This window comes from Marmota monax, unplaced genomic scaffold (assembly GCF_021218885.2).
Source record: "Marmota monax isolate L192 unplaced genomic scaffold, Marmota_monax_Labrador192_F-V1.1 WCK01_AAM20220418_F8-fsc00101, whole genome shotgun sequence".
Classification (NCBI taxonomy): Eukaryota; Metazoa; Chordata; class Mammalia; order Rodentia; family Sciuridae; genus Marmota; species Marmota monax.
Genome location: NW_026692786.1, coordinates 3,298,458 through 3,318,784, shown reverse-complemented (window position 1 = coordinate 3,318,784; position 20,327 = coordinate 3,298,458). Strand labels below are relative to the sequence as shown.

General features: G+C 35.9%; 1 protein-coding gene across 2 annotated transcripts in view; it reads left to right on the top strand.

Moving 5' to 3' along the window:
* Dpy19l3 (dpy-19 like C-mannosyltransferase 3) overlaps window positions 1-20,327 on the top strand; it is an 89,447-nt gene that overhangs the window by 56,854 nt on the left and 12,266 nt on the right. For both annotated transcript variants that reach the window (XM_046447913.2, XM_046447914.2), the window contains exons 9-16: window positions 1,244-1,375; window positions 3,894-3,995; window positions 6,230-6,303; window positions 6,475-6,633; window positions 9,595-9,717; window positions 10,306-10,417; window positions 11,045-11,101; window positions 15,014-15,096. In XM_046447913.2, the coding sequence (XP_046303869.1) occupies window positions 1,244-1,375; window positions 3,894-3,995; window positions 6,230-6,303; window positions 6,475-6,633; window positions 9,595-9,717; window positions 10,306-10,417; window positions 11,045-11,101; window positions 15,014-15,096 (842 nt within the window). The remainder of the gene's footprint in view (window positions 1-1,243; window positions 1,376-3,893; window positions 3,996-6,229; window positions 6,304-6,474; window positions 6,634-9,594; window positions 9,718-10,305; window positions 10,418-11,044; window positions 11,102-15,013; window positions 15,097-20,327) is intronic.

Genomic DNA, 20,327 nt, shown 5'->3' with positions numbered 1-20,327 from the left:
TTGGATACTTATTTTTTATTTTTAAAATATTTACTTATTAATTTATTTGTGGACTGGGATTGATCCCTGGGGCACTTCACTGAGCTGTATTCTCCAGCTCCCCACCTTCTTTTAATCTTTATTCATTTATTTTTACGCAGTGCTGAGGATTGAACCTAGTGCCTCACACTTGCGAGGCAAGCACTCCACCACTGAGCCCCAGCCCCATCCTCCAGCCCTTTTAACACTGAGACAGCTTGCTGAGTTGCTCAAGCTGGCCTTAAATTTTCAGTCCTCCAGCCTCAACCTCCCAGGTCTCTGGGACTCTACCCAGCCGCATCCATTGCCCTGTGTTGCTATTAACACCAAGCAAAAGCCCTGAACAGGGGCAGAGTTCACTTTCTCATGCTTGATTAGGTTTGTTTCCTTTGAGGTCAAGAGAATCTGACCATGGGGGAGATTGGATTTACTGTTGAATAAAAGTGATATTTTTCATATGCCAGTATGAACACGGAATTTGAAAGGGAAAAGGAAAAGTAACAAAAGTTCTCCACTCTTTGTTAGGCGTGGCTTTTATCCTTTGTGTCCCATTTGTGAGTTCAAGTTGCTGCATTTTGCTTACTACAGTGACAGCCTGTCCACCATGCTTTATTTATTACATCAGAGTTAACCTCAGTGCTTATTACGGTCCAGCCATGGTAATGCATTACCTCCCTCAGACCAACTCAGACTAAACATTTCCAGCATGTTGCACAGCTGATTCATGCTAGTCAGACCCCAGTACAGGAGCTGTCACCTCCAGGGCTCACGCTCTTCACACTCTCACCTGCTATGAACCAATGAGGTAAAAGAGCAGAAAGCCTTGCTGGGGGAGTTTTCAGCTATCAGGGGATTAGGCACACACAAGAGGTAGGAAAAAATGAACCCCGGTGTGATACAGCCCTAAAGTGCATAGTGAAGAGAACTAGGGAATAATGGAATGTGATAAAGTACTGACTGTTGGCTGTAGACAGTAACTGTAGCAGATTACAAACCAGGCAAGGTGGTGCATACCTGTAATCCCAGCGATTTGGGAGGCTGAGGATTGTGAGTTCAAAGCCATCCTCAACAATTTAGCAATCTAGTCCCTTATTTAGATCATGATTCTTGAAGTGAGGTGTCTTTTCTGCATTCTTCATAACCTGAGATGCATCCAGCTGGTGAACGTGTTGCCATGTGGTGGTCTCTTGATAAAACCTCTTTAACCATCTCATCTTCGTTGCAGGCCACATGGCTGTATGGAATACAGATAACAGGCTTACTCCTGGTCTGCGTTCTTCAGTTTTTTAATTCCATGATTCTTGGCTCATTGCTTATCAGTTTTAACCTTTCAGTATTAATTGCAAGAAAACTTCAGGTAAGACTTTTTTTGTACTTAAACTTTTTAAAAATTGTGTTGTTCCCCAGATCTTATTTTCCTACAGCATACAAGGGAAAATTTATGACCCAATTCCCAGAAAAAAGCATAATGTTATTATTCATTGTTTTTTTTTTAAGTGCATGTTATAGCATTTCTGTTTGAATCTTTCCGAGGTCACCTGCCATCCCTTCCTTTCGGCAATTCATATTTCTTAGAGAATTGAAACCTTAATTCAGTGATTAGCCATTGACTTAACCCTGAAATTTTTTTAAAAAATAAATTTTAAAATTGTTGTGTATGTGTGTGTATACAAATTTAAGAATGAAAGGATCTGCTGCTTGTGTGAGTGGTGATTCATCACAATAGTTGGAGTTGATAATACTACACTTCCCAACTTTCCATACCGTAGTATTGATTTTCTTTTTCTTTTTCTTTTTTTTTTTCTGGTACTGATTTTTAATTGAACTAAAGTTAAATCCATTTTGAGAATTTTAAGAATTCAAATAAATACCTTTAGACATATGGTCATTTTCTAAGTTACTGTGAAATCCAATTTGAAAACATTGGCCTGGGGCTGGCAGTGTATCTCAGTGGAGCTTGCTTAGCATGTGTGATGCTCTCAGTTTGATCCCCAGCACCATAAAAAAGTTAAACATTGACCCAATCTTTTGACTTTATTATATTATTAAATTTCTTGGGCTGGGATTGTGGCTCAGCAGTAAAGTGCTGGCCTAGCATTGTGAGGCCCTGGGTTTGATCCTCAGCACTACATATAAATAAATTAAATAAAGGTATTCTGTCCACCTCCAACTATAAACAATATATACTTTATATATATTTTTTAAATTTATATGAGATTCTTAAATTTATATGAGATTTAAGTGTTTAAATTTACTTGTTTTTCCTTAAAATTGTTACAAAAGCCTATTTTCTTTCTCATTTGCTATAAACATTTCTATATTAAGAAACTATTTTGCATTCTGCTTTGGGAAGAAAAATCTCTTTTGAGTGAGAATTGCTGTGGATGAATTGTAAAACATTTTTTTTAAAACAGTGGTTCTCGGGACTGGGGCTGTAGCTCAGTGGCAGAGTGCTCGCCTAGCATGTGTGAGGCACTGGGTTCGATCCTCAGCACCACATAAAAATAAACAAATAAAATAAAGGCATTCTGTCCATCTACAACTACAAAAAAAAAAAAAGAAGAAGAAGAAGAAAACAGTGGTTCTCAGACAAGGGGATATGACTCAGTGATAGAGTGCTTGCCTAGTATGTGCAAGGCCCTGGATTCAATCTCCAGTACCAAAAAAAAAGAACCCGTGGTTCTTGCTGAATGTGTTTGTACATGCCTATAATCTTAGCAACTCAGGAGGCTGAAGCAAGAGGATCAGAAGTTCAAGGCCAATCTAGGAATTTTAGCAAAACCCTGTCTCAAAATTTAAAAAGGAGGGCCTGGGATTGTGGCTCAGCGATGGAGCACTCGCCTAGCCCGTGCGAGGCCCTGGGTTCGATCCTCAGCACCACATAAGAATAAATAAAATAAAGATATTATGTCCAACTACAACTAAAAAAAATAAATATATATTTTTTAAAATTAAAAAAGGAAAAAGGGGTTGGGGATGTAGCTCAGTCAGGAAGTACCCTTGGGCTCAATCCCAAGTACCACAAACAAACAAACGAAAAAACAGTAGTTCTCATCCTTTTAACCTTTCTTATAAATAAACATCATTCATATTTGAACTCTTAATATTCTTATGTTTGAATATATATATATATATATATAATTTATTTATTAGGGATTATATAAAAATTATTATACATCAGAGAACAGAATTTATTTTTTTTTCTATTTGTCTTTTGTTTAATTGGGTTATCCCTGTGTGATAAGTTAATTAATGGATAAAAGATACAAAGGTTTGTTCAGTCAGTATATCCTAAGTATTTTCCAAGTGGCAGACCTCAATACTCTGGTTGCAAAGATTTTTAAAAAGAAAGAAAAAGAGTAGGACACATCCCTTCATCTTTTGAAGCATGCTCTCCTTTTTTTTTTCGGGGGGGGGGGGTGGTATTGTGTATTGAACCCAGGAGTACTCTACCACTGAGCTACATCCCCATTTATTTATTTGCTTATTTATGGCATTGAAACCATAGGTGCTTTACCACCAAGCTACATCTCTAGTCCTTTTTATTTTTTATTTTGAGACAGGTCTCACTAAGTTGCTGAGGCTAACCTTGAACTTGTGATCCTCCTCCCTCAGTCTCTCAAATCATGGAATTACAAGCATGTACCACCATGCCTGGCTATGAAGTTCATTATTAAGGGACTCATTTACTACTAGAAAATTTAAAATATTAAGACAGTTGTAACCTAATAAAGTAGTACGTTATATTTTCCACATACATTTTCCCTACCTGTTGCATGAGCCAATGTTTTAAATCCTTAAGTAACCTCATCTTAAGTGTTTTTTGAAGTTGTATTAAAATGTAAGAATTAAAACACAACTCTTTTAATTTCTAGAAAAACCTGAAAACTGGAAGCTTCTTTAATAGGATTGGGAAACTTTTGTTACATTTATTTGTAGTTTTCTGTTTGACACTTCTTCTCAACAGCATTATTAAGGTAGGTTAAGAAATGAAACATACAATGTATTTTTAAATTTACTTATGGCATTGGAAATAATTTTTTAAGCTTTTAATTTTAAAGAAATAAATTTGTCAATTTTTGCATTATAAAGCATATTAGCTCCTTGAAGAATTACCAGTTTTACTTTAAACAGGCTCAGTTTTAACTTTGTCCTACTAACAAGGATGACTTTGGTTAGTTTTACTCATTCACTTCTGTTCACTCTTTGTTTGACATATTCTACGTTGAATTCCCCAATTATTAAATTTTTTAAGATTCACCCTTAAAAATGAAATATTTCTCTAAATTTACATAGTTTTCTACACTGTGTTACTAAAAACATTGACATGATTTTTATTGGATTCAGTTAGTTAATACACTAGCTTTACTATCTAATTTCTGCTAGAAAGAAGAGCTCATTTTTGGTAGTTTTCTAATACTTAACTGACATAAGATTAGTGACCCTCTGTAGCAGAATAAGTCATTTAGTAATTTAGGCATTTATTTGTTACATACCCAGAAGCTTGGCTACAATTTCTTTAAGTGCCTTAGGAGGCTGCTTCATTAAACATGCTTTTTAATGTTTTTACTGGCTTTTTCTTTTCTTTTTGAGAGTAGGCTTTGCTTCAGAATATAACTCTTGGACCTTGAGGTCATCATTGTATGCTCAAGCAAAGCTGCTATGATTTTATTAGATGATTTTTGCCTCTTCTAGAAGGCTGGTCTCCGGATAGGAGACTTCTGCAAAACAGGCTTCTTTTCCTCCAGGGAAGAATGGCTGTCATTGTTTTTACCCACTATCAAAGAAAAAAGTCTCTTCACTCAGCCAGCCTCAATAAATATCTCATTCCAAGTCCTCATCACTGTATTCTTCAATTCCATACAGTTCAATATAGTCAGCCCTCTGTATCTGTGGGTTCCACAACTACAGGTTCTACATCCACAGACTCTGCATCCAACTGCAGGTGAAAAATATTTGGGAAAAACATTGTGTCTGTACTGTGCACTTGCAGATGTTTTTCTTGTCATTATTTCCTAAACAATATAGTTTAACAGCTATTGACATAGCATTTGCATTGTATTAGTTATTACAATAATCCAGAGATGATCTAAAGTGTACAGGACGATGTGTGCGGATTATAGGCAAATACTACACCATGCTACACAAGGATTTTAGTGTTTGAGGACTTTGCTATCCATGGGGGTTCCAGCATTTCTGTAAAATTGGATGAAAGATAAGGATTAATCCACTTACCCACTTTAGACATTTATTGATAGGCTCTTGAATTAAACCAGCAGAGAGCTTCATGCCTCAATCTCTGTTTTATGACAATCCCCCCACCCAGTAGTATCTCTTGAATGGTGTTTGATATTTTGCCAGCTACCTCCAGTGAGAAGAATTAGAAAAAGTCAACTGTGAAACTCCTTGTTGTTTTCACTGTACCATGGGAAAGACTCTCTTGAGTCTTAGTTCTCAGACTGTAAGCATCTCTCCTCAGTTTTAATCTTACAGCTCTATGAGTATCATGCATGCTTTTCTCTTCTTCTTTGCATCTACTGCTAAAATCCAGAAGACCAGATTTGTGGCTCATGTCTAGTGATATATTTTATGTACTAACCTCAATTCTGGCTTCAACTTTTTTCTATCTTCATCTTTCTTTTGTTTTTATTTGTTCATCATTTGTATCTATTTTTGAAAACTATAAATTAAAAATAAAATTATGTGAATTAAAGTTATAATGACTAGATGATGAACATGGCATTTGTCTCTTCACCTCTTGAGAGTTACTGTTATCTTAAATATTGTCTTCGAGTGAATGAATTTTAGGTTGGTATCTGCTGACTAAAACCCTAAAGCCAAACAGACTAAATACCTATTTGAAGTTTTAGGCCATAATATTGTTGGTTTCTGATGTAAAAAATTAAAATCACTGTGCTTCAGCCTTCTCCTTGTCCCTGAAATCAAAAAAGTCATCTTTTATCTATTTTGCAAATTGAACATATGCATAAGATGTTTGAATAAAGGATTATCCTTAAAGAGAAAGTGTAGGCAGAGAAGGGAGTTTGAAGTTCCTGCTTTAGAATCAGTGTGGAGAAATACTGTGCATGTTTACAAATTTCATACACACTCCTATGAAACTAGACACTGGATATGCATATTTCTTGAGAAAATTATCACAAAACCTGCCTAAGGTACTAATAGCAAGTTTTGTTTTCTCTCTCTTCAATAGAAAATTCTTAACCTGAAGTCAGATGAACACATATTTAAATTTCTAAAGGCAAAATTTGGGTTTGGAGCAACAAGGTATGATTGAATTGAAAATCTGTTTGCTATTTTACCTTAAAGCATCAGGGAATTTACAGCTAAGTCATCATTATGCCTTCAAATATTAATTGCAGACTTATTTCAAGAAGTATTATGTAGTTCCCTTACCTTGTATTGAATTTAACACTTTTCCTTCCATTTGTTCCCCAGGGATTTTGATGCAAATCTGTATCTGTGTGAAGAAGCTTTTGGCCTCCTGCCCTTTAATACATTTGAAAGGCTTTCAGATACCCTGCTTTTTTATGCTTACATATTTGTTCTGTCCATCACAGTGATTGCAGCCTTAGTTGTTGCCTTTCAAAATCTCAGGTATGGAGTGTTTCAGAAACCTACTTATGATTTAATGAACTTGTCCTGGGTTTATAGAAAATTTGCTTAAGCTGAAAATCAAAATATCAGACATAGAACAAAACAGTTATCCTAAATAGAGAACATGTCTAGTTTAGAATGGATTTTACTCTGAGGGGTGAAACGACACCAGAGTAGTGGACATGGCAAACAGGTCTGAGTTTAAGTCTCAACTGCACACTAGAGAATGATGTGATCTTTGAGGCAGTTACATAATCTATTAGTATCTCATTTCCTTGTCTGTAGAATGAGAATGCAGAGAGTACTTATTCCACACAACTTTATGAGGAATAAGTAAGTTAAAACAACATAAAGTACTTAAAAATAGCGTCTCACACTAGAATATGTTGTAGGTGTGAACTGTCATTCGATAGTATTATTATTGGTGATTCATAAGTCTCTGTTTCCATTATTGGTTTTCTGTTTTTTTCTGTTTTTTCTACCTCCTTCTCATGAAATGTCAGAAGTTAATTATTATTCATTTGTTTTCTTACATCTTATTTCAGGGCTTACAAAGTCATCTATTTTAGGACTTTATTAGAAGATAAGACTTTATTCAGACATCTTATGCTTTTCAATACACAAAATAAATATAAGATGACTTTTTGATGTCAGGGGGAGGGAGAAGGCTGAAGCACAGCGATTACAATTTTTTATGTCAGAAACCAACAATGTAATGGTCTGAAGCTGAGTTGGTATATTATTATCTAAAGTATATGACTATAGATAAGTTTTAAGTAATAATTGCCAGTTTTTAAAAACTTACAGCATGTCCACCAATCCATTGAAAGAGAAAGTCAGGGAGTTTTAAAGCCTTTTTAAAAACTTGTAGAATTTCTATCTATCAAGCCTGTGGGGTTTTTGCATTTATTATCCACGTTAAAATTGAAAGAAAATTAAGTGTAAGAAGTTGAAGCTACTGTCATTTGTGAAAACTTAATGAAGCTCCCAAGAAATTCCTTTCTATTTGTAGTTACCTGGCCAATTAAGTTGCTGGTGAGCTGTGATTCACAGCCACAAGAGAGCTGTTGCTGAAGCGATCCAGATCAGTTGAGGTGTTTTATGATTATTAAGAATGAAGCAACATTGAACCATGAAAATATTTCATTGACTATTAAACTATTTTAGTATCTTTCAGAAGTGTTCTTTTTTTATGCCTAACCCAAGGTAAAATTTAGCCCTGGTCTATATAATTTAATATTATTCCAGACATGCCAAGTGTTGACAGGACTCTAGACCACATCCAAAGCAGGAAGTTCAGCTGGGCTGCAGCGCTCTGTGAGCATGTCTGCCATGCTCAGGGTGCACCTAGCAGCCATCTCTGGAGGCTGAATTGGAATATGACTATAGATAAAGATTTTCGAGCATCCTCTTCTATAAGGTAGGGATTTTAGAAAGATTATTAGAAGGAAAGCACTACTAGACTAAGAAATGATAGTATCTTAATGAATTAAGTTAATGAATTAACTTTGAAGTATTTAAAGGATATTTTTTCAAGACCCATTATTTTTGCTTTTATAGTGCTAAGACAATACTATGATGTTGACATAACACGTCTACAGTGGTAGGAAGGATAAAACTGAAAGGGACACCATGTTCTGTATTCATGGCATTCATCAGAGCCTTCCAACATGGCAAGGGTACAGAGAAGGAGTTGCAAATTCTCTCATGTGTCAAAGGAAGTTACCAACATATATTCTCCTGGAGTAATCTTTAAGTACATAGAAGCCAATGTTTGAATTATCATTTTAAGTAATTATTATCAATGGTAAAAGCTGCCATAGAGTATCATTTTAATATTCCTATGAATCTGTGGTGGTCAAAAGAGGATTTCTAAGAAATAAGAGTCTCTTGTTACCTAGAAAAGCAATATATGTATCCAGTTCTGTTGAATTTATATGAAGGATCAGTAGGGCCCTTCTAAAAGTATTGATTTTTTCTAAACCTGGAAACCCTTACTATTGTATTCTTTTCCCCTCTGAAACAAATTGTGCAACATCTGAATTCACTCCCCAGTCCTAACCTCACTAGAGTAGAGACAGCCAGATAGCACATGCTTCCCAGTGTGATGCTGGAGTAGATCTTATCTGTGGGAAGTGTTCTTAGAGGGGGAGAATGATGAACTTGGTCTCTAGATCTAATTCTATTTTTACAAGAAACATGGGAACAGAGAGAGGTAGTAACCACCACCATAAGGAGACAGCCAGATCCAGAAGGTGGGTGGAGGTACTGTACAAAGGCTCCATTTTCTTTAAATACGTATCCCTTTAAAAAAGAAAGAAAGAAAAAAAAAAGAGATCCTTTTATAGATCAAAAGATATTTGAAGAGAAACATCAAGAAATGCAACATGCAAGCTTTAGAGTCTGATCCAAAGGAACTATCTGAAAAAAAGCAATTGCTGCAAACAGGGAAAGTAGAATACATACTGAGTAGTCGGATGATGTTAAAGAGCTAGTGTTCATTATACTGGGGTTATATCTTAATGTAACTATTTGATAAAAGTTATCTGTTGAACATACAATGAAGTATTGGTAGGTGAAAAATGTGATCACTGGTTCACAAAGAATTGAATTCCAAGTTACAGATATATTTGACTTTTGCTTCTTTATAAAAATATACAAAATGCCAATGATAACATAAAACATCCTTCAAGATCTCCTCCCATCTCAGTGATTCCAGCAGGACTTATTTTTTGCTATTTCTCTTAAAGAATTGAAGTACTTTAAATTTTTACCTAAATTAAAATCTGCTGTGAAATTTTAGTTATTCTAACTACTTATCCATTTACATTGTGACAGTTTTAGCTTCAAAGTAAAATTTGATCAATGCTAGTTCATTTCATCTTAGGGGAAATAATAAGATGTGACTAAATTAAAAGTATGGATCTAGCTTTAAATTTGTACGTTTGCTATTTTGTTCAGTGATGCTGCAAATCAACAATCCCTGGGTAAAATGGGAAAATGCGCAGTTGACCTGAAACCAGAAACTGCTTACAACTTAATACACACCATTCTGTTTGGATTCTTAGCATTGAGTACCATGAGGTATTTTTGTCTTATCCAATCTATTTGATTTGTTTTTTAATTCATCTGTTCTTTTGGGTGGAGGGTGTTACTGGGAATTTAACCAGGGGTGCTTTACCACTGAGTCACATCCCCAGCCTTTTTTATTTTGGATTTTGAGACAGGATCCTACTGTGTTGATTAGGGCCTCACTAAGTTACTAAGGCTGGCCTCAAATTGGCTATCCTCCTGTCTTAGCCTTCCAAGATGCTGGGATTACAGGCATGTGCTACTGTGCCCAGCTTCATCCATTCTTAACTTAATGTTACTTAGCAATATAATTTGGAAATTAGTAGTCATCTTCATTAATGATTATCATTCCCGTAAAATTGTCCTCATGTATACCTTACTACAAAATATTATTCATAATCAGTTTTTTCTTAATTGGAAATATGTTTTACTCATGGGATAGTTCCCAGAGGCAGTAGAACTAACCCATGGCAAATGGTTTCTGCATAGCTTTAAGTAAGATGTTCCTGTTACTGACTGTGCAGCTGCCCTTGCAGCTGTCTCCAACCCAGGTGCATACCCACTGGGAACTGCTGACCTCCTCTGTTTCTGTCCTTTCAGGATGAAGTACCTCTGGACATCTCACATGTGTGTGTTCGCGTCATTTGGCTTATGCAGCCCTGAGATTTGGGAGTTGCTTCTGAAGTTGGTCCATCTTTATAACCCAAAGAGGGTCAGTGTTTTCCATTTAATTTTTAATGATTTTTAGTATTTCTTTCATTCCTGTTCTTGATTTTTCTTCAGTAGTTGCCCATATGTTACTCATGTAAAATGGATACTAAAATTTGAAACTAAAAATAATTGATATTATAAGAATTTATAAGGAATTATTTTTTAAGTAACTTGTTAATTTTAATTTTGTTTTTAAAAATCATTAACTTTTCCCCAAAACTATAAGGTAAATATGTTTATTATATAGAAATTGAAAAATTTTAGAAATATACACAAAAGGGGCAATTAAAATTCATCAATAGTCCTCTTATCCAGAATTATAACTTATTATTATAAGGTATTTTCCTCAAAATAATTATTAACAAATGTATTACAATATTTAATAACCTGAAAATGCAGTTTTGAATTGTTCTGCCCTCTCAGTTCACTAGGTGGCAATATGGTAGAAGCTACAACTATCTTTATGAATGATTAAACCCTTAAATTGACTCAGTTTTGCATACAGGAGACTCATGCACCATTATATTATGTTTTTGTTATTTCAAAAGAAGCACATATTTAAAAAGCAAAACCATAAGGCAAAAGTATTCAAAATGCTTGTAATCTAAATAGTGTCTTTCTTATATAGATATGTATAATGCGATATTCAGTACCAATATTAATACTGCTGTATCTGTGCTACAAGGTAAGACCAATTTTCCTCATTCTTGTCATTAATTTATTTAGCATAAAATTTGCTTTGACTCAATGTATTTTTGTGTTATTTGGCAAATAAAGTGGTCATTGGAGTTTATAAACAATCTCCTTAGTTTTTTATTGCAGTTAGCATTGATGGGAAAACTGATGACTTTCCCAGATAGTTCTTACTAAGTAAAAATATCATAGCAGAAACTATTAGCACTGGCATTCTAATCTTGATTTTGACTGTTACTGATGCAAATTCTGAAAATAAGACGTTTTCAGACCTATTATGAAATGAATGAAATAGAAAAATTATTTTTTCCTGTTAGCCAATTCATACAGCATAAGAGATTTTAAAAATCTTATTTTAATCTATTTTAAAATATTTTATTGGGTTCTAAACTTCGTAAGAGAACTGAAGTCTTAAAATAAATACAGTGTGAGATTAGGCTTTTTAAAAATTTGTTTTCTGTTTTCAATAGGAAGTAGCAAAATTTTTCATATGCTCAGTTGACTAAATTCTGAAACAGTATGAACTGGGCTTCAGATCTGAGAATCCAGTCAGAGGCAACGATCCTTGATCAGTTTGACTACTTTGGATTCTTTTGTACATCCTTGAGCTTATAGGCTTTGAAGTATCACCAGGGCAAGTAGCACAGATTATTTTATCCAATTGAACTCCTGCCTTCTCTTTAAAGAAAAAATACATATTTTTAAAGATTAGATTGTTTTTCAGTTTTTGTTTTAAGTTAGAACAATGGCTTTATCACTCTACTGTCATGAAGGCCCTGATTTGGGAGGGTGGTTAAATGTGGAGATGGGGTCCTCCCCAGAGAGGATCAGCTATAGAAGCTGCTCAGCTTTTGATTGCTTGATTGCTTCTATTTTCATGTCAGATATTGTGAACCAAAGGTTGTAGGCTAAAAATAAATATATTTGATAATCACTGTATTACAAGTATTTTTTTGGTTATGTTCTGTCATTTTTCTATCTATCAGAACATGGACTGTTATAGACAGAGATCTGTGCCAACTGCTAGATGTTGCAAAACATAGAAATAGATTTCTGCCTTCTTGCCTCTGGGAATTTTATTGCTCTGATGTAAATAAGTGAAACTTCTTTAAAATATCTGGAAAGCAACAGCTATGTGTTAAACAGTATATGTTTAGTGAGGAGTCAGGTAATGTAATCTTACACATTGACCTTGAAACTAAAACTCCCTCCTCCTAGAAAAAATCTAGCTCCTCGTCATTCTCATCTCACCTCTGGAGGTGGGTGTGAGCTGTGACTGTCTTGGCCATCAGCTGGAGACACATAGGCTGAGTTCTTTCATGTCTCAGCTACTTACTGGTATTTTATAGATTTTTTTATTAAAAAACTATTTGAGGACTTTGGTCTCTTGATTTGATACAATTGAGGAAGGACATGGTAGAAGAAAGAAATTGTGCTGTAGAACCTTGGCGTAGTTCTCAGAAAAGCAGCACCAGCAGCATCTGGGAACTCTTGGGAATACAGGTGCTTGGGTCACACTCCAGACCTACTGAGTCAGAAGCTCTGCAAGGAGAGTCCAGCAATTGACGTTCTAGTCCTGCTACTGCTGCACATGTCCCACCACGTTTACAAAACCCTGCTGTAGTGTTATCAGGGTTCTCAACAGTGCACTGTTGACTTTCTGGCAGGATAATTCTGTCATAGGGGGCTGTACTGAGCCTAATAGGATAGTGTGACACATCCTGCCTTCCACTCAGTGGATGCCAGTAGCACACCCTCCCCACATCCCTAGCCCCTTACGTTTCCAGGCTTCCCAAGGTGGGAGTGAGTATCAGAATCCCTCTCCTCACTCCTCTTATGAACCCTTGCTAATGAAGAATCAGGGAGAGCACTAGGAAAGCCATTCTCCCCAGGAAATCCATGTACTTCTCCCTGAGTTAGAGGGTTGGTATTGGAGAGAACCCTCCAGAAGCCTGTCGGCCAAGTATCTCTGGGAATAGGCCTTCAGGAGAAATCCCACCACATCCAGTTTTCATTGCATAAAATAGTTGAAATAGTTCTCAAAATTTATGAAATACAGAGTCAGAGAAAAAAAGATGTTGTGCATATTAGGAGTTATCCTGAAGCAATCTATTTTCCATCTATTCCAACTATTACAGACTTACATGTAATACAAATTCATGTCTGCCAAAGCCTGAGTCGAATGTTACCTGACAATTATGATGAGGATTTCAAAATTTGTTTGTAGTACCAATATTCTTGCTTTCTCTTTAGGATAATTTTATTAAAAGAGAAAAGTATGTACTAGTCTCTACTCTGAAGGCTGAATTAATAAAAGCTACTGTGGTTTTGATTATTAATTTGATTTGTGGAATCCCAGATAAACTATTGCCATTTATTTTTAAATAGCCTTTAATTATTTAAAAACAGCACTCACCTTCATATTTAAGAAATTTTCCACAAGACTCTTAGAAGCTTTTAACATTTTTAGCATTGATAACAGCACTGTAAAACTACAAAAATATCTAATGGCCATTGAATTCACATAGTAAAAGAATTAGAACATTTCATTTAAAAGTCTAGTGTTCTGATTTTCAAATTAACAGGGAAAATAGTTACAGTATTACAAAATGATCATTTGACCAGTAATTTTTACTACTTGCCTTCCAAAAACTAGTACCAGAAACGCTGACACCTGGTTTTCCATCCCTAGCACTTTTCCTGATTCACTCACCCAGGAGACACCATGTGAATGAACAGTAAAAAGTGGCCAAAGATGAGATACAGGATAACAAAGTAACAGGCTAAACCCAGCCTAGACCAGTCAGGTGCTGCTTTGTTTCTACTTGGTGGATCTTAAAATCATCACATTTTCAGTATCATGGAAGCATAAATACATTGTCATTGGTCTTCTCTGCCAATACATGAAATGAATTCTGCAGTTAACCTTAGGATGTGCATAGATGATCAAATCTTTTTAGTCAACCATCATTTGATAAAGCAATTAAGATTTAATTAAATGATTAAATAAACAGACTGTTGTTATTAGATAAGCAGTGGATTCAGAGTCTAATTTTTATATTGTATCTATATAACTTGAAGTTTTAGGTTGACCAAGAGGCACTGGTGGCATAAATCAGGTAGTCAAATACATCAGAATTTCCTAGAGGATCCTGCTTTTAAATATTCTTTTCCATTGCACTAGTGATTCTATTAATGTATGTCAAACCATTTGACCATATTTTTAGCTCCAAAAATATAATTACAATATTATACAATGACAAGAGGTTCTAGATTGGGGGCAACTTCAAAACTGTGGCTCTGCCACTTGTGACCTGGTCAAGTCAGTATTCTCTCTGAGCCAGTTTCTAGACTTGTAATGAAAAAGAACTCTGATAGCGATGCTTCCTGCTGAATCATCTGTCTCATGGGTTATCATGAGGACAGAAATGAGATTCTGCATTTAAATACATGTTTACAGCTGTAATGTGGTGCTGTCTCCTGTGGACACATTCAACTCTTAAGTGTGGATTGCATGATATTAGTTAATTACATTTTTGTAATACACTGTGAACTTTTTCATGGTTGATATTCTTGTCATAGCAAAGTACTGTTTCACTAGATATTAGCACCACCTACAACAGCATTTCTCCTAGGGTAAAATGAAAGCTCATTTTAAAAATTTGACAACATTTCTGGTCCTGAATGGCCTCATCACAGGAGAATTTTGTAGACTTTCCTTGGACCTCAGCACACTGGTGTTGGGAGGGTTGGCTGCAGAGAAGACGCAGTTCTGTGTCGCAGTCTCCATGTCTACTTAGTCCACAAGCCATATACAGTTTCTCTTTTTTTCCATTCAATCTTAGTGATAGTTGTGGGTATGGGGGTGGATTTTGTTTTTGTTTTGTTTTGTTTTTAATTTCAGTTCTGGCCAGGAATGATGGATGAGCTCTCCGAGTTGAGAGAATTCTATGACCCAGATACAGTGGAGCTGATGAACTGGATTAAGTAAGAGGAGTTTTTTTAACCTTTAAAATTTCAACTTTTTTAGAGTCACTGTGTATCTCATTTACTTTGGGGGAAGGGGTGGAGGTTTTGTTTTGTTTTGTTTGTTTTTTCTTAATCTAATTGTGAGGAAACATTCATTTTTATTAATTTTTTTTCTTTAAAACTCTGTATCTGGAAATAGCTATTTCCATTCAAGAAATATTCTCTCCAACAGGATCAGAAAACAAATTTCTTTCAAACACTGACAGAAATCAGAGTAAAATTTTTACTTATGTTAAAACTTAAGAGTTTTCTACTCTTTGCCAATTTTGCCTTTATTGTTTCGCTTTAATACCATTCAAGTTCTGGTAATGGTGATGCTTGAAAGTATTCTTTCCTTGTTAATTATTTTAAAGTTATAGTATAAACTACCATTCATTAGAATCATAATAGCTCGTTGCAGATTTCATTTTCACTGATCCATGAGCCTCAGGAGAATTTTAAATATAAAACAGGGGCTCTTCCTCTCTTGAAGATAAAATACTTTAGCATTATATTGTTTCTTATTTTTACTGCATTTGGTTGGTTTGCCTCAGCCTGAGCCTCAGAGTGAAATCCATGTATTTCAAAGCTTTGTTCATGAAACCTGACTCCCACAAGCAAAAATAAACTTTTCTACCCTGACCTGCATTTCTGTACACTGTAATATTGTATCTCTCTACTTTATAACCAAAAAGCAGCAGTGTGATTACTCACAGGTAAATAGACATTGCAAATCTTGTGTGACATATTCTGAAGGCATTGGCCCTGTTGTCTCCATCACTTTGAATTTTAGTAGCCGTATTGGCACTTGCTCATGACTAATGTTTACTAACCAGTACAGTTTAGTGCTGCTTGTGTATTAAGAGATGGTAAATGTTTGATAGCTGAGGTCTCTTGAGTGCAATGCATGGATTTTATAGAGATTTATGTCTAAAATATATATGTGGCTTTGGTCCCAGTGTAGGACTGGGTTTGTCTAGATGCAATGAGTATAATTTTTCACATATTTCTAGTGCTGAGAGTGGTACGCGGTGCTGGGTTTTTATTTATTTATTTAATTTTAAATCATGGCAGACAATTATAGAGTAAATAATTCCTTCAGTATTTATTGTATGTGAGGAAGAAAGATTATTCCATATAAAAGAAAGCTAATTACTTTTGCATTAACTGTAGTCAACTGGGAATTTACGATACATGCATCTGAAGGTGAGACTGATATTTTATATTTTTAAGATTATACCTTTGGAATTAATGCTACAGGGCATCCACTTGTGGTAGCATCCTGAAGATGGTGGAGCTTCCAGATCTGCCTGGATTAGCATCATAAGCTTCCCTATTTGCATTTCCCAATTCAGAAATTATAAAATTATGGAATCATTAAAAATGTATTCTATCAGAGCCATAGTTTGTCTTTGGCTGTCTCAAACTGGATGTGCTTATTTGCTGTACCTTTATTTTTATGCTTTTTCTCCAGGAAAATCAAAATAACATTTCTGGCTCTGAAAAATTGTGGGTGTGAAATTATTCAGGTGTGAAAATGGCAGCCCTTAATCTATTATTCCTCCCTGTTGGGGACGTGGTCTTTGCACCTGAGATTCTCCTTGGCCCAGCAGCTCCTCTCCCTGAGTAGTGAGTGCCCTGGTAGACAGACCCCTTTGACTGTCTTTTGGTTGGTTGGTGTTTTCTTTCTCAGCAACTGAAAGATTTAGATTGTTCTAAAAAAAAAAAAAAATGGCTCCATTGTCATCTAATCTTGCCTGTTTTCCCCTAAAATTCTTCAAATCTAAATTATCATTTTTGTAAAAATAGCTGCTAGGCATGTTTGTAAAATAAGCTTAAGTGATGATGAATGTATGCCAAAATAGGGTCTATTTAGACACAAAATATGTTTGTTTAAATCAACATTCAAACCAGCTCTTGTCCGTAGGCTTGCTTTCCAAACACAAGGGAATGTATTTAATATTCTTTTAACCTCTCTGGTTTATTCTATCTTTGAAACATAAAGTATGACCTTCAACTTAACTTTACTAATTTGACGGACACACTTCGTCCATGTTATTCGCTGTGGCTAGGCGCAGTGGCACATGCCTGTAATCCCCATTGCTAGGGGGTGGGCATGAGGTAGGAGGATCACTAGTTCAAAGCCAACCTCAGCAACTTAGCAAGGCCCTAAACAATTTAATGAGATCCTGTCCCAAAAATAAAAATAAAAAAGGGATATGGCTCAGTGGTTAAGTGCCCCTGGATCCAACTCCTGGTACAAAAAGAAAAAAAGTCTGAACTGCACGAAAGGAAGGGCAGCAATCCAAGGATACACAGTGTGGGTCTGAAAGCAGCTCCAGACACCTGGGGGGACCCAGACCTGTTGGCAAGGGATGCCTCAGTCCTCACCATCCTGTCTTCTCTGTCTTAAGCCAAAGTGGGCACATTCAGATGTCAGTCCTTTGTCAGGGCAGTCATGATGGCATCTCTCCAGGCCAGCAATACAGGAGGCCTCGGGATGACTGCCTCAGGATGACCTGCAGAATTTCTAAGGGATACCTCAAGTGACCCCCCCCCTCATTTTGGCACAGGGTGATTCTTGGGGAGTATTGAGAAGAAACTTACCATCTCCCAGGCTTTACACCTTGTAGACCACACACCATGTCAGGCTTCTCTGTTGTGCTCCAAGGCCACTGAGCTTTGGTTCAAGGCATGGACTCTTGGGGGCTTCTCTGCTGCAGAGGTAGATTGAAAAATGCCGTAGCTTCAGCTGCAGCCCAGGTAGTTATTTTCTTTTCCTTTTGAGGTTATAACCTTTTAGAGGTAAAGAGAGAAACTCAAGGGAAAACAAAGTATGTTACTTTAGGATCTCACTTATGAGAGGGGCCATACAAACAGGACTGGATTTCTGTGAAAGTCTTGAAGGCCTTGTAGTGTTTTCACGGTTTTACAGTTACTCAATTATTAACACAATCCAAAAGATACTTATTGAGCACCAAAGGCACATACAGGACATTGTATTGAAGGTGTAAACATTGAGAGGCCATCCGCTCTAACTGCCTCTTAGCTGCAGTAAGCAATAAACTTTCTCTCGACATTATCTCTTTGTTCTTCTCTTCCGCTCTCCACTCCATTTTATGATTTTTCAAGGCTTAACAGGTTTAGTGGGAAAATGTTTTTAGAGTCCCAGTTTTTGTCAGAGGAAATGTTGTTTTATGCTTTCCTGTCCAGTTCTCTAAAGGAGTGGAGATTTAGGTTTAAAACCAAAAATATTTCTGGATTAAATTTCTCTGTTTTACCAGAATACTGTAAATTCTTAAAAATTTATTCATTGGTGCAGAGTAATTATACAAAATAGTGGGTTCACTGTGGTGTTTTAATTAAAGTCATTTTAATCCTTGAGGATTTTGGTGGGAGTGGGCCCCCAGGTACAATAACTCACTTTTCCTGTGGTCACCTGGCTGGCTCACACCCAAGCACAGGGAAATTCAGATGTTCATATTTGCCCTCATTGCTGGTAATGTTTCTGGGGACAAAAGTAAGATACTTGGATTTTTTTGCCTTCTCCAGTATCTTAGCAAAATCCAGGCAGCACTCAGTAGGGCCAAATGCAGTAACAGCCTGGTGCATGCCACATTCCTTGTGTCCTGAGAGTCTCATTTTTGGTTCCTGAAAGTTTTCTTTGATGTAGTGAATTAATATAGAGAGATCTGAATATTTTGAGGTATGTCATTTTGACTTCTTGGCTTTAGAAGATTTTCATTAGAAATACTCTGTTTCCATAATGAATCCTGTATGCACAGTATTTTCTCAATGGGACTGAAAAAATGCAGAGATTTAATCAAAGTATTTAATCAAAGTAGAAAGAATTACTGTATATTTTAAAGATGAGGTGGGCTAAGTCCAGAATTTAAGTGCCTATAAACCTCCTTGATGTTCAATGAATCATTTTTGGTATTTGCATAATTCTATAAATTTTTGAAGTGTAGATAAAGCAAACGTTCACACGTGATATTATAATGCTCAGTTTACCCATTAGTTCAACAGTAATTAACTTGTTGAAGCCTAGAGCTTCAAAAATAAATGAGATTATTTGTTCAAAATGCCATCAGGTCTTCCTAGAATGACATTTAAATTATATAATGTAAATCCATTTGACCTGTGAGTCCTTGTCATTATTTAGTGACATTTCTTACAGAATAAATTCTTCGCAGGTTGGGCAGCCTGCTATGGAGCTTGGCAGAGAGCTATAAAAACAAATTATCCTTTCATTTTATACATCATTTGTTCAAACATTTGTAAAATTTGCTTTGTTTTTCTATAATAGAGAAGTGTCATTCAATGGTTAAAAGCACATTAGCTATTTTAGATACAGACCACAGACTGTATCAGGTGCAAGTGTCTGTAAAGGGAGAATGCCTGTCTTCAGATCTGTCATTGTGCATATTCTAAGTTAAGGACAAAGAATCCATTCTCCCTTTGCCTGTGGATTTCACCACAAAAAATATAAAATGCAACAAATGTAGACTTTTTTTAAAGTTTAGAAAATGTGTGATTATTCTTTGTCTTTTTTACTGTGCTTGTTGCTTTGACTTTTGCATTTGCTTTACCAGTAAAGTTAAATATTTAAAGTAGCAGTGAAATAACTCAGATTTACCATGAGCCCAGCACATAAAACCAGATCAAACCGAATACAGTGAATAAACGTCATCTCTGCTCTCCTCGGACGTCAATAGTTTTCAAACAAGCATTATTTCTAATTCATTTTCTAGGCCTTAGAGTATTTCATTTTTACTATTTTAAAATAAAACCAAGGGCTGCAGTAAAAGTGTATGTTAACAACCCAGAGATTGCTGCACTAACCGTTTTAAACAGATAGCATTTCTTTTAGACTTTTGTTGAAGTTTTTGCTATTAAGACCAAACATTTAAGACATGCTACAGTCTAATGTGTTTTCCGTTGTTTTCTCAATTCCTGTATGCAGTTATGGCAGCTTCTTACTCTGCCTGCTGATGGTCTGCTGCTGCCTCGGGGGCTGCACCTGCTAGGGGCTCAGGGGAGGGCATTGCTCAGGTGCAGGTAGGGCATACTGAAGAGATCCTGTTTAATGTCTGATGTGTTCAGACCCCAGCAGAGTTGAAAGCTCACAATAAGCATTAGTAAGTATACAGTAGACTAATTTCTGGTGTATTTTGAAGCATTTGCTGTAGTGGGAGCTGCTTCTGACT